At 41.1% G+C, this 24,831-nt stretch overlaps 3 protein-coding genes across 3 annotated transcripts; 2 read left to right on the forward strand and 1 right to left on the reverse strand.

The window, feature by feature from the left end:
* Positions 1 to 9,174: 9,174 nt before the first annotated feature.
* On the forward strand, positions 9,175 to 14,979 carry LOC140777363 (uncharacterized). The gene is made up of 5 exons (XM_073121415.1): positions 9,175 to 9,764; positions 10,205 to 10,257; positions 10,827 to 10,871; positions 10,953 to 10,997; positions 14,365 to 14,979. The coding sequence occupies exons 1-5, from the start codon at positions 9,618 to 9,620 to the stop codon at positions 14,879 to 14,881; spliced, it is 807 nt and encodes a 268-aa protein (XP_072977516.1). The 5' UTR covers positions 9,175 to 9,617; the 3' UTR covers positions 14,882 to 14,979.
* A 1,078-nt stretch (positions 14,980 to 16,057) lies between these two features.
* LOC140777362 (subtilisin-like protease SBT1.4) lies at positions 16,058 to 18,743 on the forward strand. Its single transcript, XM_073121414.1, has one exon. It carries the CDS (start codon positions 16,118 to 16,120, stop codon positions 18,446 to 18,448), a length of 2,331 nt encoding a protein of 776 aa, XP_072977515.1. The 5' UTR covers positions 16,058 to 16,117; the 3' UTR covers positions 18,449 to 18,743.
* Positions 18,744 to 19,606: 863 nt separating this feature from the next.
* On the reverse strand, positions 19,607 to 23,375 carry LOC140779825 (subtilisin-like protease SBT1.8). The gene is made up of 2 exons (XM_073125111.1): positions 21,514 to 23,375; positions 19,607 to 20,672 (listed from the first exon to the last, which is right to left on the reverse strand). Exons 1-2 carry the CDS (start codon positions 23,147 to 23,149, stop codon positions 20,008 to 20,010), a joined length of 2,301 nt encoding a protein of 766 aa, XP_072981212.1. The 5' UTR covers positions 23,150 to 23,375; the 3' UTR covers positions 19,607 to 20,007.
* Between the last annotated feature and the right edge of the window lie 1,456 nt (positions 23,376 to 24,831).

Genomic DNA, 24,831 nt, shown 5'->3' on the forward strand with positions numbered 1-24,831 from the left:
GTTGAGGAAGTCCGTATAAAGTAAAAGATCCTGCGGAAATTAAGGGCCTAAAGGGAATATGTCTACTTTCACAGAACAGCATCTTTGAATGAAATTGCTTGGAGGTATCAACTTGCTAATTGTTCTTAAAAAGAACCAGTATCATAAGCTTTACGACTTACAGAAAATTTTGTAGGGCCCTTTGTCTTCTTGAATCACCTCTGTGGAACTCATCATAACCTTCAATTGCCTTCATAAAGATAAAACTGATGATTGAAACTAGATAGGACCACTCTAGCTGTTATAGACCGTGTGTATAAAGTTCTTTCACTAGTCTATGAAATCAGAGGAAAAGTTAAACAAGTTTTAATATCATATTTTCGCTAGGAAGTGTCAAAATTCTTAATACATAAAGAGTTAAACTGATTTCTGGATTGGTTACCTAAAGAATAAAGACAACAACGTATTGCAGAGCATGGTTGACGATATTTTCTAGTGTTGTGGACAAATATTATTCTGAAACAAACTATATTAGAAAAAAAGTAACTAAGTAGGAAGTGCTTCTAGCTGCTGATATCCCCATGCGTACTTCTCAACCGTATTATGCAATTATGCACACACACACTGGTTGGCACAAGAAATAGCAAAGAAGTGATGGAGGTCTCAAGAGTTATTATACCTTGCAGCATGGAAATTTCGACAAACAAATCATTGTTTTTTGAAGCAGTCATCAGTGGCACGAAGTTGAAGGAAACATCGTCAGAAACGAACATGTTTATAATACGAATTAAAGGCCCCAAAACTGAAATGTTTGTTCTTGACCAAATTCGGGCGAATTAAAAGCGAAGAATTCTAATGGCAAGAGAGGAAATGATGGTGCCAGTTCACATGGCGTACTCCGTACTCCACTGAGGATTCTTTTCTTCTATGCTCTTCCACTTCAACCTCTAATTGCTACCCAGTTCTGCTTAAATCTGTAGTCCTTGTCATATAATTTATCTAAAGTTTCCTTTTTACAGGTAAAGTTAGTGAATCTTACCTATTATTTCACCCACATTGACTGTGATTACAAATACTTTTCATCGAGCTTTATTTAGTTTGAACGGGTCAAATTAGCTGGTGGGATTGGTTTTGAAATCGCCTTTACTTACTAAACCAATCTACACAATGTTCCTTCACATATTAGATTATTAAAACATCTTCCCCGAAAAACTGGGATCTAAAAATATAAACTCAATGAACCAACGCATCCAGTAATTGCCCGAAGAAGATTAGAAGAGACGGTAAAACGATTAATCTTGAGAGCTAGAATATATGGAATGACAATGTAGCAGTCAACGAGAAGGATAAAAACGCGAAAATGGAAGGTTTAAAGTGTTCTTGGAACAAAATTCATGTCATATGCCTAACCTAAGGAAAGAATTACCTAACGCTATTATTGGCTTACAACAACAGGAGAAGAAAAGGTTTAATCTGCTAAATGTTAGAATAAAGAGAATACGACCCAAAATATGAAATTAATTCTATAAAGGATCGAAAACTAAACTCCCAAAAGATCATCATACCTCGAGCCATTGGTGTACTTTAAAACTTATGATTTTTGCAAATTAGCTTTGGATCTTCTAAGCTCTCAAACACTCTAGTTTGATGGTGTGACTTCTCTGAATTGAGTGAATAAGCTTAGGGACCAAATCCACTATATATAGCCTAGCTCCCATCAAGCTTTATGGCTATGAGTTACCATATTGAAAATAAACGTTCATCTCATGAGAAAACTTTCATCTTAATTAGTAAGAAAACTTCCATCTCAATCAATGAAAAAACCTTCATCTAATCAATGAGAAAACATTCTAACCATTATGAATGTTAGTAATAAAAAGGGAAACGTTTGGACCATAATAAATTGGGTTAAAAGAAAATTGGTTACATTCTCCCACTTGGTCCATACGTTTGACCTGATTGATGTCTTAACTTAATCTCATTGATTATCTTTTTTAAGAAATAAACATACGAATCATGGCGATAAGTCCTCTGATAACAAGTATTATCTTCCATGTATTACAATATGTTTACTTCTCAAGTATTATACTTTATGTGGTAACACTTAACGAATAAACCTTATGTTTATTCTTGGTCCTATGAATTTTCTCAAATACTTAATGTGCACATTCATATGAGAAAACATCATAATTAACAAAAGTTTCATTCATAGATTGCATATACAATTACATAGTGGAACCAAGTCCCATTTTCTCTACATGATTCTTGAATTTCAATGGTGGTATGCCCTTAGTCAAAGAATCAGCGATCATTAATTCAGTGCTTATGTGCTCAATGACCACTTTCTTTTCCTTAATACGTTCCCTTATGGCTAGATACTTAATGTCGATATGTTTACTTCGACTTCCACTTTTATTATTCTTAGCCATAAAAACAGCAGCTGAATTATCGCAGAAAATTCTTAATGGCTTAGAAATAGAATCCATAACTCTAAGCCCAGATATGAAACTCTTAAGCCATACACCATGTGAAGTAGCCTCAAAACAAGAAATGAACTCTGCTTCCATAGTAGAAGTGGCAGTCAAGGTTTGCTTGACACTCCTCCATGATACGGCTCCACCGGCTATCATGAAAATATATCCAGATGTTGATTTACGAGAATCAACACAACCAGCGAAATCAGAATCTGAGTATCCAATTACTTCCAAATTATTCGTCCGTCTATACATAAGCATGTAATCTTTAGTTCCTTGAAGATATCTCATTACTTTCTTTGCTGCTCTCCAGTGGTCTATACCTGGATTACTCTGATATCGTCCTAACATTCCTATAGCAAATGCAATGTCAGGCCTAGTACAGACCTGAGCATACATCAGGCTTCCCACAGCAGAAGCATATGGAATGTTCTTCATTTGTTCTCTCTCAAGATCATTCTTCGGGCATTGGTTTAAATTAAACTTATCACCCTTCACAATAGGAGCTACACTCGGTGAACAATCTTTCATCCGAAATCTCTCCAAAACTTTATTAATATAGGTTTCCTGAGACAGACCTAAAATACCTCGAAGTCTATCTCTATGAATCTTAATGCCAATGACATAAGACGCCTCACCCGTATCTTTCATATCAAAACTTTTAGAGAGAAATTGTTTCACTTCATGAAGCAAACCATTATTATTGGTTGCAAGTAAAATATCATCCACGTATAAAACAAGAAAACATATCTTACTCCCACTGACCTTTTGGTATATGCATTGATCCATGGGATTTTCAACAAATCCAAATGAAGAAATTACCCTATGAAATTTAAAATACCATTGACGGGATGCTTGTTTTAAACCATATATGGATTTATTAAGCTTACAAACCAAATGCTCACCTTCACTAGAGAGGAATCCTTCAGGTTGTTTCATATAAACCTCCTCTTCTAGATCTCCATTAAGAAATGCAGTTTTTACATCCATTTGTTGTAACTCAAGATCAAAATAGGCTACTAATGCCAATATAATTCTCAAGGAATCTTTCTTAGATACAGGAGAAAAAGTATCTGTGTAATCAATTCCTTCTTTTTGAGTGAATCCCTTAGCAACAAGTCTCGCCTTGTATCTCTCAATGTTGCCTAATGAGCCCTTTTTAGTCTTAAAAACCCATTTACAACTTATGGCTTTGGCACCATCAGGCAACTCAACAAGATCCCAAACTCTGTTACTCTTCATTGAACTCATCTCATTTTTCATGGCATTATACCATAACTCAGATTCTTTGCAACTCATGGCTTGTAAAAAAGACTCAGGATCATTTTCGGCTCCAATGTTATAGTCAGATTCTTGTAGGTACACTATATAATCACTAGGAATTGCTGACCTTTTAATTCTAGTAGATCTTCTTAATATCATACTATCATCTTCCTGAGAAGTATGAGGTTCAACTTGTTGTTCAGAAATTTCAACAACTTGATCTACTGGACTATTGTCAACAGCTTGAAGACTTTCGATGATTGGTTGTTCAACACCAGTTTGTACTTGAGGGGTGTTGTGAACAATTAACAATCTATCATCTAAAGTGGAAGGTTGAGACTCTAAATGATCAGTATCAGAAACTATATTCTTGATTTGATCGCTCCCACTCATCAAGTCATATTCAAGAAATTTTGCATTTCTTGATTCCACAATCCTAGTGCTATGAGATGGACAATAAAATTTATAACCTTTAGACCTTTCGGTATATCCAATGAAATACCCACTAATGGTCCTTGGGTCAAGCTTTTTCTCTTGTGGATTATAGATCCTAACTTCAGACGGACATCCCCAAACACGCATATGTCGCAAACTCGGTTTCCAACCTTTTAATAATTCAAATGGTGTCTTTGAGACAGCCTTAGTTGGAACTCGGTTTAATATATACACTGCCGTCTTCAATGCTTCAGTCCACAAGAATTTAGGAAGATTGGAGCTGCTAAACATACTCCGCACCATGTCTAATAATGTTCGATTTCTTCTTTCTGCCACACCATTCTGATCCGGTGAACCAGGCATGGTGTATTGAGCAACTATTCCATGCTCTTGAAGAAACTTAGCGAACGGACCAGGTGCTTGTCCATCTTCAGTGTATCTACCATAGTACTCTCCACCTCTATCTGATCTCACAATTTTAATTTGTTTTCCGCATTGTTTCTCTACTTCAGCCTTAAATATCTTGAAGACATCTAATGCTTCATTCTTATTATGAAGTAAGTAGAGATACATATATCGTGAGTAATCATCAATAAAAGTGATGAAGTATCTCTGACCATATGAGTCCATATCTGGACTACATATATCAGTGTGTATGATTTCTAATAAGCCTGAACTCCTATTAGCACCCTTTTTGGACTTATTGGTCTGCTTTCCTTTAATGCAGCCAACACATGTCTCAAAATCAATGAAATCTAGAGTACTAAGTACTCCATCATTCACTAATCTCTTAATTCTTTCTAGGGAGATGTGTCCTAATCTCCGGTGCCATAACATAGAGGAATCCTCATTAATATTACACCGTTTAGTATCAGTGTGAACATGCATTGAATCATAAGTGACATTATTTTGCAAATTAATACTATAAAGACCATCAGACAAAATACCATTCCCAACACGATCAGAATTATAAAATAAACTGAATGATGTGTTTGAAAAATTAAAGGAATATCCTAACGGTACAAGTCTGGAAATTGAAATCAAGTTTCGTGAAAAACTTGGAACATAAAAAGTTCTATTTAATTGCAAAATAAAGCCACTATTTAAAGTTAATAAACATGTTCCTATAGCATCCACATGTGAGCTCATCTTGTTCCCAGATAAGATATTTTGCTCACTTCCCACTGGCTTCCTTAGGTTTTGCATACCGTGCAAGGAGTTTGCAATATGGATTGTAGATCCAGAGTCAATCCACCAGGTGTTAATATTAACATTAACCATATTAGACTCATAACAAACAAATGAGGTTGGATTACCTTTATCCTCAAGCCATTTCTGAAATTTGGCACATTCCTTTTTTATGTGTCCTTTCTTTTTACAGAAGAAACACTTGGCCTCCTTTTTTATATCAGCTTGGGGTGGTGTTTTACCCTTCCCATTCTGATTAGCTTGAGTCTTTCCTTTCCTACGGGTTGTAGTCAGCATTGCACTTTCACCTAGCTCCATCATCAATCTCCCTTCTTCTTGAACACACATGGTCATTAACTCATTGATTGACCATTTTTCTTTATGTGTGTTATACGAGATCTTAAAAGGCCCGTACTGTTGTGGGAGAGTGTTCAGGATATAGTGCACTAGAAAGGTTTCAGACATCTCAACCTCTAGTTTTTTAAGTTGAGCCGCAATGTCCCTCATCTGCATGATGTGCTCACGCACACCTTTGACATTAGTGAGCCTTAGAGAAGAGAACTTCATAATTAGAGTGCTTGCTAAAGCCTTTTCTGAAGTGATGAATTGGTCATCAATGGCCTTAAGCAAGGCTCGGACATTTTCATGTTGATCTACTGAACCACGAATACTAGCAGATATTTTAGTCTTAATGAATACCACGCTTAGACGATTGGATTGCTCCCATCGTTCATAAAGCGCAATATCCGCTGAAGAGCTAGCAGTAGTGATTGCAGGTGGTTCATCCTTTCTTATTGCATAATCAATGTCCATCCACTCTAGATGAAGAAGAACTCTCTCCTTCCATACTTTATAGTTATCCCCTTTCAATTCGGGAATATCACAACGGATATCAGATAAATTCTCAGGTCGTGAAGCTGCATTCAATATTACATGCTTATGTTAAATTGAGGCATAAATGAAATTATGTTTTACCAATGTAAATCATACTTAAAAAAATGAATCAAATGACATAAAATTTGCCTGTGGGCAAAATTTTAATTCAATAAGATTCATTCTTGTTTATGATAGAATTTCTCAAACTATCTTAATTCATAATTCTATGGGTATATTATGAGTATAGTTTGATATATATATTTTAAACTTTATGATAAAACTATCAAATTATCACTTAATTCATAATTCCTGTGGGTAAGTTATGAATAATTTGATATCCTATCCTAATTAATTATTTAAATATAATAAAATTTCCTGTGGGATAAAATTTATTATATTTAAATAATTAATTACAATTAATGTCTAAAATTATTTTATGTGATCTTTAGAACTAAAAAATATAATTTTATTTAATTAAAGACGCTGTGGCTATCGTTTAATTAAATAAATTATATATGTCACATATTAGACATAATATTCTTTATCGCATATATTATGCATGTTATGATAATTTCAAAATTCATCCCAAAATTGCATGCATCAATTTACATAATGAGCATAATCGATCAATTTGCACAATCTAATTTAACTTAAAATCACATACATTATTCTAAGCATAAATAGATAACATATGCGAGCAAAATGATGGAAAATATTATTTTTGCAAATTATGGTCATCTTCAATCTTCATCCAGGTCATATAAACCTAGTTTAGACCCAGAAATTCCAGTACCATAACTCGGCATAAATACAATGTTTTGATGCCAAAAGAAAAACTTCTTCCCCTTTTTTATTAAACGTAGGATACTTAGAAAATCAATATCTTAAGAATTTCTAACTTTATTTTTGCATCAAAAACAACTCAAAAGGAAACTTTAATTTATGACAAAAATCTTGGCCGTAAATAGAGAAGAGCATAGAGATTATTCATAAACACCAAGGCAGAGATTAAAAAATGCTCTGATACCAAATGTTAGAATAAAGAGAATACGACCCAAAATATGAAATTAATTCTATAAAGGATCGAAAACTAAACTCCCAAAAGATCATCATACCTCCAGCCATTGGTGTACTTTAAAACTTATGATTTTTGCAAATTAGCTTTGGATCTTCTAAGCTCTCAAACACTCTAGTTTGATGGTGTGACTTCTCTGAATTGAGTGAATAAGCTTAGGGACCAAATCCACTATATATAGCCTAGCTCCCATCAAGCTTTATGGCTATGAGTTACCATATTGAAAATAAACGTTCATCTCATGAGAAAACTTTCATCTTAATTAGTAAGAAAACTTCCATCTCAATCAATGAAAAACCTTCATCTAATCAATGAGAAAACATTCTAACCATTATGAATGTTAGTAATAAAAAGGGAAACGTTTGTACCATAATAAATTGGGTTAAAAGAAAATTGGTTACACTAAATTGTCATTAATCTGCTCAACTGACACCATATGATATATTCCCCTCCAGAACCTTCAGCAGTACAGAAAAGAAACTCCAACATCAATCATGGTAATTTGTGATGCCACTAACTTTCAAATATCGTCTGCTGACACAAAAAGAAACTGTAGCGGTAGGTGGATCAATCATAGCTCTTTCGAAAGGACAGGGAACACAGCAAGTCCTTGGTCATCTGCAATTGGTCGCACTGCGAGGAAAATCCACATGCTTTTCAAACATATTAGGTGCAATGTAAAGAAGTCCCGGATTATAAGATGGAAGACAGAACAAGCAAACTTGAAATGGAGAGTTTTATAGTGCATCCAGAAAGGTAGGAATCAGTCGAAACAAACAAACATTACTAAAGTGGTACCAAATATATATAGATGAACGCTTGAAGAACAACAGAAGGACAAGGGCACAGTAGATGCACCTGTTGTCCAAACTGTGAACATCTTTGGGCGGCCACTCTCACTTTGCTTCCTCTGTCCCAGGATAGGCCCCATTCGTTTACTTGGGGTCTTTAGGAGGATAAATTTAGATGGGCCCTCTTCCTATTAACCTACATATATAGTCAAGGAGAAGAGTGGAGAAATAGAATGGGATCAATTCCGATCTTTGTGACAGGTTGATGAAATTAAGTAACGGCGTGAGTCCATAACTCGGTCGGTTTCTTTTTTTTTTTGTTGTTAAAAGACTACTGATGACATAAGAAGACAAGCCCACGTGGAGGTAAGGCATATCGGGCTCTCTACCCCGTTGCTACTCTGTTCGGTGCACGCGGTTGTGCGGGAACACGTCAGCATCGATCCATCTTTGCTTGCGAGCTCTCCTGACGAGGATGACCCACCCGCACTGATCTGTTGACGTCTTGCCCCTAGTCTCTTTGTGCCTTCCACTTGTGCCCCCTTCTTGCTTGCTGTTTTAAGCTTTAGACTGGACGATCAATGATATGAGTGTCAACAATTTGTGAAAGTAACTATTTATTTGTTAGCAATTGGCTGAAGCGTATTAGGTTGAGGACAGAAAATACTTCAATCATCGATGCGATTGTTCCTCCTCTCTTACTACAATCAAATATATATATATGGGTAGCATTCCTTTTTTTCTTTGTTAGTCCAAGCGTCAACAATTTAGTCAGTTAGTTATTAGCCCGTCGAGAATTGGTGAAGTATATATCACATTTAAAATAAAACTTAAGGTAAATAACGATAATTTTGACCTTTTATCTTGTATCTAAATTTAAACAGACTGTTTAACGATAGCATAAAAGAGGGAAATCTATGGGTGGCAATTTGAGATATTTTTGACGTCTCTTTCCCGCTTCAGGGGTTCAAACACAAAGAATGCCTAATTTCGAAATTAGTCGGAAACCGAGCGCCGCTTTCAGAACACACCAGACTTAAATGCCCGGACCACATGTTCGTGAACATCACGTGCGCGCTGCAGTATGGGCGGCGCCACTCTCGCCTCTCTCTCTCTCTCTCTATGCAGCGGCAATGCCCTTCGCTGCTCTGCGAGAGAGTACGATCAGTCGCAGGCTTTTTCTATGACCACTTCCATTTCACCAATTCCTACTCTCTTTATATCAAAGAAGGGAAAAAAAAGAGAGAGAGAAGAAAGGAAAAAAAATATTCTTCTTTCTCTCTCTTCTGCAAATCGCCCCATTGCTATTATTGCAGTGAAGACCAAACGATAAGAACTCTAGAGTCGGTTGGCGAGCCCCAAATGGGAGCCTTCTCCTCCATACCAGTAGAAAAAGAGGGGCTTTGGGCAGTGACCATACCCAGCCTTTGCTTCCTTCTCCTCCTCCTCCTCCGCGAGCGCAACTTACCTGGGGGCTGGGCGGTCGAACTCGTAGGCGATCGTTAGTGGATTTCTTCGGGGATTCGCCGTCGATTGATGGCGACCGTGGATTTTGCTGGGGCCGCGGCGGCGGCGGCGGCGCCACCTAGCCCTAGGTCGCCACCGAAGTACCCGGACTTCTGCGGGAGGCGGAGGTTACATCTGGAGGTGCAGATCTTGAATCGAGAAATCGGGTTTCTCGAGGTAATGCGACTGATTTCTTGTTCTTCGATTTAAATGATCGAGAAGGGCTCGTAAATCGATTCGTATTAGGAGTGCAGAGGGATTTGAAAATGGTTGTAGTTCTTGAAAGACTTCAATAGGAGTTGAGGTGCTTCACTCTTACATAGTTGCTAACACTGGTATGCAAACCAGTGAAGGATAGTGATAGTAAGAAAGGAGTGCCCTGTGATATGTGTAGATTATGAGCTGTATCGAATCATTGTAAAGCCAGAGGCTTACTTTGCTTACATTTTATAGTGGGTTATTTTACTGTTATCCTGGTTGAGTAGATTGTTGTTGTCTGCTCGTTTGCCAGTAAATCTATAGTGAAAATAGAAGTGGTTTTTGCTTATCTTTCTATCTTGTTTCTGCTCCTAAGAGTTGAGAATTTTAAGAATCTAACAGAAATTTCATTTAAGCAGGATGAGTTACAATCGCTCGAAGGAGTTCAGCCTGTTTCCAGATGCTGCAAAGAGTATGTTTTATAAACTAGGGTTATTGTAATACCAATTTTCTGCAAGTTGTATCCGAGAAAGTAAAACGTATTATACTGCAGGTAGTGTAGACTTGATTATTTTGAATGCTAGCTTGCTAAGTTCATCGTTTTCATGACTAACTTCGAAAACAATCCTTCAAAGCTTGCCTTTTCTTTTTCTTGTTAAGATGATGTTCCAGCTGTTGCTGACAATCTTTTGTTTTGCCTATAATGCAGATTCTCGATTAGGTGATTCTAAAATTACAGTTTTTCTGATAGAAAAGCCCTTAATAATTTGAGACTGGAAAAATCATAAAGGATGTGAAAATATATTTACAATAATGGAATTCATGGAAAAATGAGATATTTCAGTGGATTGTCCTATCTTGCTTGTAGACTAGACAAGCCTACTGTGCTATGGAACTTATACTTCATTGTTCAACTGATAAAACTTCATAAATTTATAAATTATGCTCTGAGGAGATTTTGGGTTAAGTCACATTTTGCCAGGTTCTTAACAGAAGCAAGTTCTTTATTGATGACTTATGTTGCTATATGGTACTTGGCAGGGTAAATGAGACTGTGGGAGCAAAACCAGATCCCCTTGTACCAATGTATGGTTTTTCTGATTTTGGCTTTTATTATTCTTTCAGAAAATGTGATGTAATTTATTCCTCATTTTATTTGTTGAGCAGAAATAAAAGGAGAGGCAGATCTTGTCATGTGTGGAAGTGGATAAGGTACATCCTAAATCTCTCAGCTCCCATACTTTTGAGATGTTGAATCTAGTTTCCTTTATTAGTTCCTTCAACCATGCACAAAAATATTATGCTTCTTGAGAGAATGAGAAACATGAGAAAACCCAAGCTTGAAGTACGAGGATTAGTAGAAATACACCTATTTCTTATGGGGTTGGAACTTGTGCCTATCAAAGTTGAAAATATATTTCCTTCTTCCAGCACCATAATAAAACTGTAGAAGTTGCTCATTATGGGCAGTTCTTTACTGCCTGAATTATACAAATCCTATTTTCAACATTATTCTAGCAGATTAGCTAGCTTTTATTTGTTGCAACTTTGTGACTTTCCTTTTTGACCAACAGCTTCTTAAGTGAGAATTCTTCTCTTAATGGGAGTTCCCTAGACTGATGGTGTTGCTTATTTCCTGCCCAATGTTGTACTGTAGTAGTATATTTTCTGTTAAACTAGATAACTAAATTGCTATTAGAGATAAAATTTTGAGGGAAATAGAAATCCTAGTCCAATAAGATTTAGAACGATATGGAAAAGAAAATACCAAAAATGAGTAGGAAATAGAAAACTGAATGCGTTTAGGAATAGGGAATCACGACAAAGACATATACATGATTATTTTAACATTGAAAACCTCTCAGTTAAGAGAAAAAAAAAAAAACCACAGATCCATTTAAATTGGATCAATTTATGTCATATGATATCAATCATATACAGAAGATGTACTTATGAATCCTTAGACTGTATATTCTCAAAGTGTTTAAGCTCCATCTCTTTCTCAAAAGTTGTTGTAATTAACTACTCTATGAATAGATTGTAGAGGTGTCTGATACGTTGTATGCCACTATCTCGACGGATTTGCTCATTAAGTCCTCATGTATGACAACAATTTCAGTACAACGTATCTGACGCTACGAATCAATCTCTGATGTAAAACAAGCATGAAGATATATTTGTAGCTCTCATAATAAATGTAAAATATGTTTCATGAGGGAATTTCAGAACTCTCATGTGTATTCCTTTGCTCTCCCTTGAGTTCTTTTGGGTTGCGTAAAGTTCCTTATATTTTGGTCCTCTTTTATAGGTATTGGGATCATCTTTGGTTTGGACTAGGTCTTTTAGATTAGGAAAATCCAAGTCTAGAACTGTTTCTGAATTTTTCTTAATTAGTTCTCTGCAGACATTCTACACCTAGTATAGTTACCTAGGAGAATACATGCACTGGCTGTTCCACTGCACCCACTCCTGCATTGCTGGAATACACTTTTTGATATGATTTTGATTTTATTCGTCGATTCTCTTTGCAAGTATACTCTTCCACAAGTAATATGTTTTGATTGTACATTGACCCTAGGTTGTACAACATTGTTTTAAAGTGTTGATTTGTCCACAAACTTTCACAATTCATATGCCATTATAGAATATTGCACTAATATGAGAAACCACATAGATTTGATAGGTCCACTTCAAAGATATATGTGTGCATTGCATATTTCTTACATTAGATGTGAAATTGACTACAACATTTCTAAAGTCTGGTCTAGATCTCTGAATAAGCAGATAGATTCAATGTTTGAAAGACGGTCATGGGTGGCAGCTAACATAGTGGTTGATAAGATGGTTTAGCATTTTTAATATAATAAATTAAATATATATATATATATACACATTATACACTTACATGTAACCAATGCAGATTAATTCCAAATTTTCTCTTCAATGATCAACAGACAAGAGATAACAGATAATAGATTAACTAAGTTAAAAAAGTACTTGTTTTAGTTAAAAAAGATTAACAATCAACATATTAAGAAACTAATTTGTCACTGTTAATCAACAGATTAACAAATTAGCATTCATAAAAACATTCAATAGATTAAGAAAATTAACAATCAACATTCAACTTTAGCATATTAACAAATTAATAATCAGTGTTCAGCAATCAACAAATTAAGAAATTAAGAAAAAAAAGTAAAAAAAAAGCAATTTAATAGATTAATAGTGAAAACACAATCGATTTAATTCCTTCAATTAATTTCTCTAATTGCCTAGCATAACATATTAACAGATTAAGACAATGAAAATTGAAAATAAAGAAAAGCACAACAATTGCTTTTGGTCTTTGACATTGATGGGAAGAAGTAGGAGAGAGAGAGGTAGAGGCAGAGATGATCATATTGTCCACAGTCGTCTGCCGTCATCCATGGTAGCTTGAGAGAGGAGGTTCTTTAGAGGAGAAAGAGACTGATTTCTTCTCTGCTCAATTGTTGCCGCACATTGTCTTTGCTGCAGTAGGCTGTGGAAAGGAGAGCCGGAGAGGAAGAGAAAGAGGGGTTTAGGGTTTTCATAGGATCGGGCGAGAGAGAATCTAAAGAGGAGATAGATATTTTTTTAATATAACCTATTAAACTTACCTTCGACCCGTACAAGACCCACTTTTGACCCATTTTATTATTTTATGGGCTGAACCACCATTCCGCTAAATCGATCCTCAAAGGCATTCACCACCTTTTGCCTGTGCCAATCCAGTAGGCGCGGCGGTGCCAAAACTGCCGTTCAAAACATTGGATAGATTTTCGTCAACCCTAGCTGTTATCTAGTTCGGGAGTTTGGGCTCTCTCCTTGAAATGAAAACCACAACTTTAAACAAAACAGCCTTTGCTTCTGTAGAAGAGTTGAAGTCTGAAATCAACTTATGCCATGCATATTTCATGTACTTTGGGCATTTGGAGCTACAACACTTATCCACTGGTTATCTTTCAAAACAAAATAATCTCATCTACTACTTCCTTTTCTCTCTTTAAGCCTAGTGCTTCATGTTTGTTGATGAGACACCATAGCACATAGATTCAAGGCTTCCCATGATAATTTTCTTCCTCTGTCTCACCCAGTTCCAAGTTAAGTTTCAGCGAATTCTCTTTCTCAATCTTCTTTCCAACTTTGGTTGCTACTTGTTTTACATACATAAGTAATCAGTTCATCAGATATGTATCTAATCTGCCAATAGAGATATGTAATCTTTTACTTGAGAAGTTTCCATCTTTCAGGTAATATATGTGTACCTTTAATAATGTTATTTGTCATCAAGACTTTGATGACTTCTTTATAATGCCATGTCAGGATGTTGGTAAAGCATCGGTAAAATAGAGAATGGAGTATCCTATACTTGGGTATTTTAACTCTAAGATGCACACAAACAATTCTGGAGAACTAACTAATGGCAGCCATTGAAATCTGCTTTCTTTCTTTTTGCATGAAAGTTTTTATCTCCTGTCTGTCTTAACAAAAATCTATTTTAGATCAATCACCCATTAACTCATAGATCTTGTATTGTCTATTGATCTATCTTGAGCAGATCAAAGTTGTGCTTCAACTTTTCATGGTTGTGCTGCCCATGTCCATGCTTGTGTCCAGCTGAAAAACCAAGCTGCAGTTGTCCACACCCAAAGAACTGCTGTTGTTGTCGCTGTGAAAGTCGATGTCCTCGTTGTAATTGCTCTATACTTCCATGCTGTACACCATGCTGCAGTTTCTCAAATGCTTCTTGCTGCAAACCCAGTTGCAGTTGCGAGAAAAGTTTGTGCTGCAAAGGAAGTTGCAGCTCAGGTTGCTGCTCTTGTTCGAAGCCATGTTGCAGTTGCATGGAGTGTTCCTGCTGTCATCCTAGTTGCTGTAACTGGGGGTCTTCTTGCTTCAGATCATGGTGGTCCTGTTGCTTGGGGGCTAAATGTTGTAGATCATGCTGCACGCTTCCAAAACTCTCCTGTCCTGAGTGTTCTTGTGGTTGTATTTGGTCGTGTCCTAGATGTCCAGACGCATGCCTTTGCCCGAGATGCAGTAAACCTTGCTGTGTCAGCAGATGTTTATGCTAGACATAGATCATGATTTTATATTTCTAATCTGCTCAAGATGTGATATTTATCCATTAAGATTATAAAACAAAGTTCATGAAATTTTGTCAAGTTTGCGGGCTTACTCGTTTCAAAATTAACTTTCCTTTCTTCATGCTATGTTAGGTGTTGCATTGTCTTATTTGGACTAGTTAGTATGCTGCGACCGTCTTATTTGCCGGAGATCTAAAGATAAAATGAAGAGAAAAAGGAGTTGGCGACGACAAGAGTGTGAGTGGGAAAGGATAACTCTACTGAATTATTACCTTATTGGCGAGTGGAAATTAAGAAAAAGCGGAAAGTCGATTCCGTGCACTTTCTTATGCCAGTCGAGTAGATGCCTCTGATAAGATAGGAAACCATTGATATAGCAGTCATGGAAAATTTATACTAATAACGCTGCGCTATTTCTCCAGTAGGGTGGTCCAAGTTTGATATATGAGCCTGAGGTTCCTGTCGAGGTATTGACTCCCAATTCACAGTTGGATTCCATTATATGCTTATAGCTGAGAGAACGTTTATTAACCCTTTCAGAAATAATTAATAGTTGTTATATGTAATCTTCGATCTTAATCATGGAAACCTGACACAGAATTGAAGCAATCACAACCATAAACCAACGTATTTCTAAAATCAAAACACGTGAAGGAAATGGTATCCATCCTGTGCTAAAATAAACAAAGAAGGCCAGAAAGCCAACCACATATCCCTCTCTCTATCTTCTGCAAGATTGCACCCATGGCGCTGTGCCGCTGTCCTGCCGCACAAGGAACTGAGGAAGCGAGGAGGAGGGTGCCGATCCGATCACAGGACAACATTTATACTTCGGATCCGCGAATCCTGCACTCCAACGTCCCACATTATTAGTCCTGCAACTGCGTACGTGGCGACATGCTATTGGGTGACAATACGGTCCACGCAACTTGGAGAATCCAAGCATGTTTCTCGCCACGAGTCCTTTGCCACGTGACGGCCCACGTGGCCCATCTCCCGTCGCTCCTTTTCTATATCGCTATTGGAGGACGCGGAATCTTCCTCTACCCACGGTAGAATTACGAAACTGGCCCACTGCGGAAACTAATCTCGTCTGGTCCAATCCGTAAATAACGGAAAATCCGATGACATATAATCGTCTTTCATCATTGTGTTCAGTATATCCTCTCCCATCTCCCATTGGTTCAACCCAATCCTTCCTCCATCTTCTCCTCCTTCCTCACCATGAGGAAATCGTTTCCCCTCCTCCTCCTCCTCCTCACGGTGGCGTCTGCGGCAGCGGACAGCAAACAGAAGACCCGATCCGCTTACATCATCCACGTGTCCCCATCCCATTCTCCTCTCACCACCAGTAACCTCCTCCGTGGCTACTCTTGCTCCCTCCGCACCATCCTCCCCATCCATCTCCACCGCCCTCGGCCCCGCCTTCTCTACGCCTACTCCCGCTCCATCGCCGGATACGCCGCTATTCTCACTACCACCCAGGCCTCCTTCCTCCGCTCCCACCCTTCTATCCTCGCCGTCCTCCCTGACCGCCCTCGCTTCCCGCACACCACTCACTCCCCATCCTTCCTCCACCTCTCGCCCTCCTCCGGCCTGTGGCCCCTCTCCCGCTTCGCCTCCGGCGCTGTCGTGGCCGTCCTCGACACCGGAATCTGGCCATCTCGCCGCTCCTTCTCCTCCTCCTCTGACTCCTCCCTCCTCCCCCCTCCCCCTTCCTGGCGCGGATCTTGTGATTCCGCACCTTCCTTTAATTCCTCCGAGTTCTGCAACAACAAGCTCATTGGCGCCCGCTTCTTCTACAAGGGCTACGAGGCTGCTCTGGGCCACCCCATCGACGAATCCAAGGAATCCAAATCACCCCTAGACACCGAGGGCCACGGCACCCACACCGCCTCCACCGCCGCAGGCTCCGTTGTCTCCGATGCCGGATTCTATAACTACGCCAACGGCGAGGCCCGAGGCATGGCGACCAACGCCCTCATCGCCGCTTACAAGATCTGCTGGGCTTCCGGGTGCTTCGACTCAGACATACTCGCCGCTATGGACGCGGCGATCGAGGACGGGGCCGACGTCATCTCCCTCTCCGTTGGAGCTACCGGGTATGCGCCAAGCTTTTTCCGGGACTCCATCGCGATCGGGGCGTTCGGTGCGGTAAGACATGGGGTGGTCGTCTCTTGCTCGGCTGGGAATTCCGGCCCCGGACGATACACGGCGGTTAATATCGCCCCGTGGATTCTCACGGTCGGGGCTTCGACGATTGACAGAGATTTCCCGGCCGATGTTGTTCTCGGGGACGGTAGCACGTACGGCGGGGTCTCCCTCTACTCTGGAGATCCGTTGAATTCGACGGATCTCCCGCTGGTTTACGCCGGAGATTGCGGATCGAAGCTGTGCATAAGAGGGTACCTTGATCCGGCAAAGGTCGCCGGAAAGATCGTCCTTTGCGACCGTGGCGCCAATGCCAGAGTCGAGAAGGGGAGCGCCGTCAAATTGGCAGGCGGGGCCGGGATGATACTTGCTAATACTGAGGCGAACGGGGAGGAGCTCATCGCCGACTCCCACCTCGTTCCTGCCACCATGGTTGGCCAGACCGCCGGCGACAATATCAGAAATTATATCAAGTCTCAGGCTTCACCGACCGCCACCATTCTATTCCGAGGAACGGTCATCGGGCAGTCGCCTCCGGCTCCAAAGGTAGCGGCTTTCTCGAGCCGAGGGCCCAATTACCGTGCGCCTGAGATCCTCAAGCCCGATGTGATCGCCCCCGGCGTCAACATCCTCGCTGCGTGGACCGGCGCAAGCTCCCCGACCGACCTCGAGATTGATCCGAGAAGAGTCGAATTCAATATAATCTCCGGCACATCGATGTCGTGCCCCCACGTCAGCGGCATCGCTGCCTTGCTCCGCACCGCTTACCCGGAGTGGAGCCCGGCCGCGATTAAATCCGCTCTTATGACCACGGCCTACAATTTAGATAATTCCGGCGAAATCATTACGGATTTAGCCAGCGGAAAGGAGTCCACTCCCTTTGTCCGCGGCGCCGGGCACGTCGACCCCAACCGTGCCCTCGATCCCGGCCTAGTCTACGACTCGCAAGTCGACGACTACCTCGCCTTCCTTTGTTCCGTTGGATATGGCCCTCAGCAGATTGCTCTCTTCACCCGAGATCAAACCACGGTCAATTGCTCTGCTATCGCATTGGCTAGCCCTGGTGACCTCAATTACCCAGCCTTCTCGGTTGTCTTCTCTTCTTATAGCGACGTCGTCAGGTACACCAGAGTAGTCCGAAACGTCGGAGGATCGCCTGGCGTAGTTTACGAAGCTAAAATCTCCAGCCCACCGGGTGTCAACGTCACGGTGGCTCCGAGCAAGCTCGTGTTCGACGCTGTAGGCCAGAGCTTGGCGTACGAGATCACACTCGCATCGGTGGCTAATCCGGTGATAGTTACTGGGAATTATGCATATGGGTCAATCTCGTGGAGCGATGGCACGCATGAAGTGAGGAGCCCCATTGCCATTCACTGGCCCTCGAATCTCGTGTCGTCTAGTTGAGCTCTATTCGTCTGAATAGCTCAATGTTCGACGGCAGTGGACATCCATGACTTCTGCATTTGCAAGTGAAAGATCGACCACAATAGATGTCCACATAGTAACTGCAATGGTTGCAGGATAGGAGTACGTTTGGTGGAATAAGGGTACGTATTCGTGTGCCAAGGTAAGGGATGAACACTTGAGTTGTACTGCACTTAAATTTCTTTGCCTTGTATAGCCGCTATTGCTTGGTGTTTATTCGCCAATTTAGTTATATTTATTTGCTAAATGTGGATGTTTACATGCTCTTAACTTCTTTGGAAGCACTATTTCTATGTATCGGTATCGGTTGGGAGAGAACAGGATTGGGAAGTGGGCTATTAACCCACCCAGACTTTCAGGGTAGGTTGGGCGAAGGCGTAGAATATTAGGTAGTGATCCCGCATCAAATCAATCATAGTCACATCTCCGTTTCTGCGAATATATTTCCATGGGATAAGACTAGAAAACAAGAGTACGCCAATGTGTTACTTACACGAGACTAGAAAACAAGAGTATGCCAATGTGTAACTTACACGCAGAAGCATGGCGACTGGGAGTCTGTGACAGAGATATGGTTCCAATCCACTTTAAATGTAATTAATATATATATATATATATATTTATTCTAATACAAATTTAATTATAAATATTTATATGATAGAGTGTGAATACTAATATAGACAAAATGTATGGTATTTTTAATAAATTTGTCAAAGAGCAAGTCTTGAGCAAGGAATATGATAAAAGTGAGAATAGATGAGAGAGAGTACATTGGGACAAAAACGAGGGTTCAAGAAATGCCCTTAACAGGGGTAAGGGGTGGGGGGGTCAGGAGAGCATCTCACCACCACATATTAAGCCAGAATTACAAGCAATTTCTTCACTTACGAAGACATTGAACCTTTCTATCAATGAGAATTTCAGGAGATGTATTCGAGCAACAGTTAATTTGGCAGCGTCACATGAAAAAAAAACATGGAAATATTGTGGCAACTGCCAGCATTACAAGTTGTAGAAAGTGTTAAACTGTGAAAAAACTAGAACATGCCTTGAAACTCCATAGGGAGGTAAATAAAAGTCTCCGTTGAAAAAGAAAATTAGATATGTCTGCATATATGGTTTAGAACAAAAAGAAGATTTCCCGTGAAAGGAGATTGCAGCAACTCCATTAATCAAGCAAAATATTTTACAATTGCTTGCTAGTAAACAAATTAGAAATGACTAAATAAGATGGTTCTCTTCTGAAACCTAGCATCGGCTCTCTGTAAGAGTGCATAACATAAGAGGACATACAGTGATATTTATTATTAAAGAGAGAAAGACTCCCTAAAGGTGTATGCCTTTTGACCTAGAAAGCCATGGGAAGAAACAGACGGCAGCAGCTTGAAGGCAGAGGTCTTCCAAAATGGCAAGATTAAGCTGAAACCGCATTTTAATCATGCTGCACCACCTTGCCCTAATATAAGTCCAACATGAGTAAAATATGAACTAGATCTTCAATTAGTTACCATGAAAACATGAAAACTGATGCTTCTTTTTCACAACATTTGCCATGCAAATGATATTGGGCTGCGCACTTGGTGTTGCTCATTACTCCAGGTTAGCCAACCAAATGCCTTTGATTGGTCTCCCATCTTCTTCGATGTGAATGTAATGGTGTACCTCAGCTTGTCACCTACCTGCTTGAAAACAAGCTTAGCAGGCTTCACAGTTACCCTGACACTAGCAGGACCATTTATCTTCACACTGTACACAGATCCTGCTGCTCCAACATTTGTGAGCTCCCGGGTGTACCTCACAACTCTCCGCGACTTCCTATTAAAAACCACTGAAAATGATGGATAGTTGAGATTACCAGGATTAGACAACCGTCTCGAGCATGTCGTGTTTGAGCTTGCAGAAATGGCCTGAATGTGCTGAAAGGAGTAATCCAAGGAGCACAAGAAAGCTACATAATCTTCAGTAGTTGTGTTATAGATGAGGCCAGGTGAAAGGGCCTTCTCGGGGTTCACATAACCGGAGCCGTAGGCCCACGGCGTTGCAAATGTGCCTCCAGCAGCATCAAGGAGGGGGTTTCCAGTGTTATCGATAGTGTAAGCAGTAGTCATCAGAGCAGACTTGATGGCACTAGGGCTCCAGTCAGGGTGTGCAGCCTTCAGCAATGCAGCAACCCCACTAATGTGCGGGCAGGACATAGATGTTCCTGTATCCATCAAATATGTAAATAGAATTACCCAATAGATGCTGATAAAAACTATATGCATTTACTTGTAATCTTTATTACAAAAGTGGCAGATTTCGTATACAAGAAAAAGGCGACCCCAGACTCTGAGTATTGGAATATTACATTAGCATCAGTAATCTGATCCTTTAAGATAGATGATAAAAGCTTTGTTGCGTCATAATTAGTCCATGCAATATAGTACAGATATAGGTGTGAATTTATGTCAATAACATATGTTTCTCCTAATAACACGATATTTTTCACTCTCATGGGGTCACTTAAGTTACTTCACGATGGATTTAGAGATATTGTCTAAAACAGTTAATTAATATTGTCTAAAACTGCTACGATACCACAAGTAAGCAACATTCTACCCTTCAGCATGTACAGACCTGACACATAAATGCAACATGTGAGGCAAAACTTTTCACCATGTGGTTGAAACGAGCTTATGCTAAAAATTACCATTCTACCAAATTTTGACCTTTCTACTTATACAAACATAGAAGTGGAAGCATGTAGCATTTACTAGATGAGTTTAAACTTTAAACCTACATAAAAGACAAGCTAACTGATGTAGCATGTGGTACTGGCGAATCACAATCTCATGCACATAAGACATTCCATATTGGTGTCTTGTCATTGCATCAATAATGCGAAGTGCCATCACAGTGCGGTGCCCAGTTGTACGTTGACATAGATCTACGTAATAAGATTTAGCCATCTTAATCTCCAAAATTGAGGTGCATCAAATTTTGGGGAACAAAATGCAGTGCTTATCAATAAAATATCAGGAAAGCCAGAAAAGATTAACACTCACCAGACATGATATTAAACGCCGATCTCCGCTCATCCTTCGCCAACCCAGTCGGTCCGATTGCTCCCGACCAGCCAGCCAGTATATTAACCCCTGGACCAATCAAATCCGGCTTAAGCAACTGTGGCACCATCGTGTTCGGCCCTCTTGAGCTAAATGCCGCCACCACCGGAGACGGATGCACGTCGAGCACCGTGCCTCCGAAGCTCAACGCCACCGTCGGGTTCGGATCCGACCTCACATACTCCCTGATAATATCAGCATTCTTCACCCCAACCGCAACCGCCGGCAACAAATGGCTATCGGCGACCAGCTCTTCACCATTAACAGCAGCATTCGCAAGAATCATCCCCACTCCACCGGCCTCCTTAACCACCTGCCCCTTCTCCACTCGCGCGTTAATCCCCCTATCACACAACACCACCTTCCCCTTGACCTCATTTCTATCCAATGTCCCTGGCAAGCACAATTTACTCGAATTGCTCCCAACTTGGGACCCCTTGTTGTAAACAATCGGCACCATTTTTTTCTCCATGCCTTCTCCACTATAGAGAGAGACCCCTGTATACCTCTGGCCATTGCCCAATTGAGCATAGGCCGGGAAGTCCCGGTCCAGGGTGCCGGCTCCGACGGTGGCGATCCACGGCGCGGTGTTGGTCAGAGAAGCCGGCGAGGGCCCGCTGTTTCCGCCGGAGCAGGCGACGAAGATGCCGCGCTTGACGGCGGAGAACGCCCCGACGGCGATCGGGTCGCGGGAGAAGGGGGCGGAGCCGCCGCCGAGGGATAGGGACAAGACGTCGACTCCGTCCTCGATGGCCTGGTCGATACCGGCGAGGATGTCGGAGCCGTAGCAGCCGTTGGTCCAGCAGACCTTGTATGCGGCGACGCGCGCCCCAGGCGCCATGCCGCGAGCGGTCCCCGCCGCGTAGCCGAGCAGGCTCGCGTTGGCCACGGCGGCGCCGGCCACGGTCGAGGCCGTGTGGGTCCCGTGCCCGTCGTGGTCGCGAGGGGAGGTGACCTCGCTGCTCGTCTTGTTGTCGCTGGCCCGGAACCCACGGGAGAAGCTCCGGGCGCCGATGAGCCTGCGGTTGCAAAGGGAGGCGGGGAAGTCGGCGGAGGACTCGCATGCGCCGAGCCACCGGGAAGGGACGGGGGGGAGGCCAGCGTCGTCCGAGAAGCTCCGGGATTCGGGCCAGACGCCGGTGTCGAGGACGCCGACGATGACGTCAGATGGATAGGGGGAGGAGGAGGAGGATGGGGGAGAAGGAGAAGGGTAAGGGGGGAGGTGGAGGAAGAGAGGGGAGCGGGTGGTTTGGAGGGGGAGGAAGGGGTCAGGGTGGAGGTGGAGGACGGAGGGGTGGCGGCGGAGGAGGGGGAGGTGGTGAGGGAGGAGGACGGCGGCGAAGGCGGCGGCGGCGGCGGAGTAGGAGTAGAGGAGGCGGGTGGAGGGGGAGATTGAGAGAGAGAGGAGGTGGGAGGAGTACCAGTGGAAGTGGGTCTTATAAGGCGTAGGCTTGTGGGTTGGATTCATGTAAACAATGTAGGTTTGATTACATGATGCTAATGTGGGAAAGTGTAGGAGAAGTAGAGGAGAAGTGAGGAGGAGGAGGAGTAGGAGAAATGGGTGTGAAGAAGCCATGGTTTTGAACTTCGATGATGCAAAGAGGAGGTAGAATGGAGTGGTTCTTATAAGGTGGTCGTGGGTCTGACTATAACTGTAAAGAGAGAGTGATGCAGCGTGGGGAAGCGAAGTGGGTGTCTCGCTCAATCTCGAACACTTATTACTACTGAAAAAAGGGGACTCATGCGGTTCTCTTGTTGATAGTTACGCACATTCAGCACTTATATAATAAATACTATGAGAAATAAGAGAATGTGTGGGTCTGGGAGAGGGAAAGAGGAGACGAGATCTTGGGAGGTAATAAAATAGGAGATCTTGAGGAGCGGTAAAGTAGAATGTGCTTCTGTAAACTGTTACTATTATATATTAAATTTTAACATGTTTCGGAGGAAAGTGAGAATGATGGGCGTTTGCAGACAAATATCAAGTGTGAGGGTGAGGTTAAAAGAAGCAGAGATTACTGAGCCGGGGGTGTATTGGACTTGTACAAGAAGCGTGTGGGCCTGTGGAAATGTGAAGCTCTCATCGATGATCGCCTCGTGATCGATTCGACCGTTACTGCAACAATCCAAATTAATCCTCTCTGGATCTCAAAGCTAGTAATCTAGAACAATATCTAAAGAGGTTAATACGTGACTCAATTTAACCTACATAGTGCTGCTGCACTCTGGCCAAAGCTCTAGTGGATGGGCACTTGTTATGGATAATGGATATAGTTTTGTTTTGGTATCACTTTTGTCTCATCGGGTGGAAGCAAAGGCTCACGCCACCAATAGTGGACCTGACCACAGTGCTCAGTGAGCCCGATATAAAAAGATCACGGGAGAATATTTATGTGGACCCCGTTCACCCACCGCGACCACCAAGATGATGTGGTTTTGACCTCTTTGCACACGTCACTCCCCGAAAATGGCAGCTTCTTGCCACTCTGGCACTTCTTCCTTTTACGAGAGAGAGCTCGCTTTTGAATAATGTTATCTCCAAAGACACTTTACAAACACACTATAAATATTTTATGCGTGCTATCATTTTACTCATTGACTGTGATAATAATAAAATAAAAAGAAAAGCCAGATCATCTTATTTGTAGAATATTTATAAAGTGCTTGTGTGCATAATATTACTCTGTGGGATAAGCTTTACCTATAAATATTCTTGAAGCAGTGTATACTTAATAATTTGGCATCATTATATGTGTGCCACGTGTATAAAAACTAAGCGTCGGCAAACTAGGGCTAGGGTTTGAGCGTAAAAGGCTAATGAATCGAATAGGACTAATGGTGTTGTGATGGTTCGCTGTAATTGTAGATTTGAGTTGATGGAGAGTGATGCGTAGGGTAAGGATAGACCATAGAGGGTGGTGATAGAGTGAGGGCAAGTGTGATGACAATGGTGATTCAGTAAGGAGATGATGATAGTGAGTGGTCTGACACCTATGAAAGTCCTACAACGGTGAGGACAAGAAAGAATGTTATATGAGTAGTAGAGATGACTAACATGGATAAGACGAGGAGGAAAAAGCTAAAGAGTGAAAGAGAAGAATCTAACATAATAACTCAACTAAAGTTGTCATCCATATATATATATATATATATATATATATATATGTATATAAGCTAATCCGACTAACTTAATTTAGGTTTAGACATAACCATACCTAGACCGACTCATGCAATAAGCAACTAAATCAAATATAAAAT

The sequence above is a fragment of the Typha angustifolia genome, chromosome 15 (genome assembly GCF_048772165.1).
Source record: "Typha angustifolia cultivar Huaian chromosome 15, ASM4877216v1, whole genome shotgun sequence".
NCBI lineage: Eukaryota > Viridiplantae > Streptophyta > Magnoliopsida > Poales > Typhaceae > Typha > Typha angustifolia.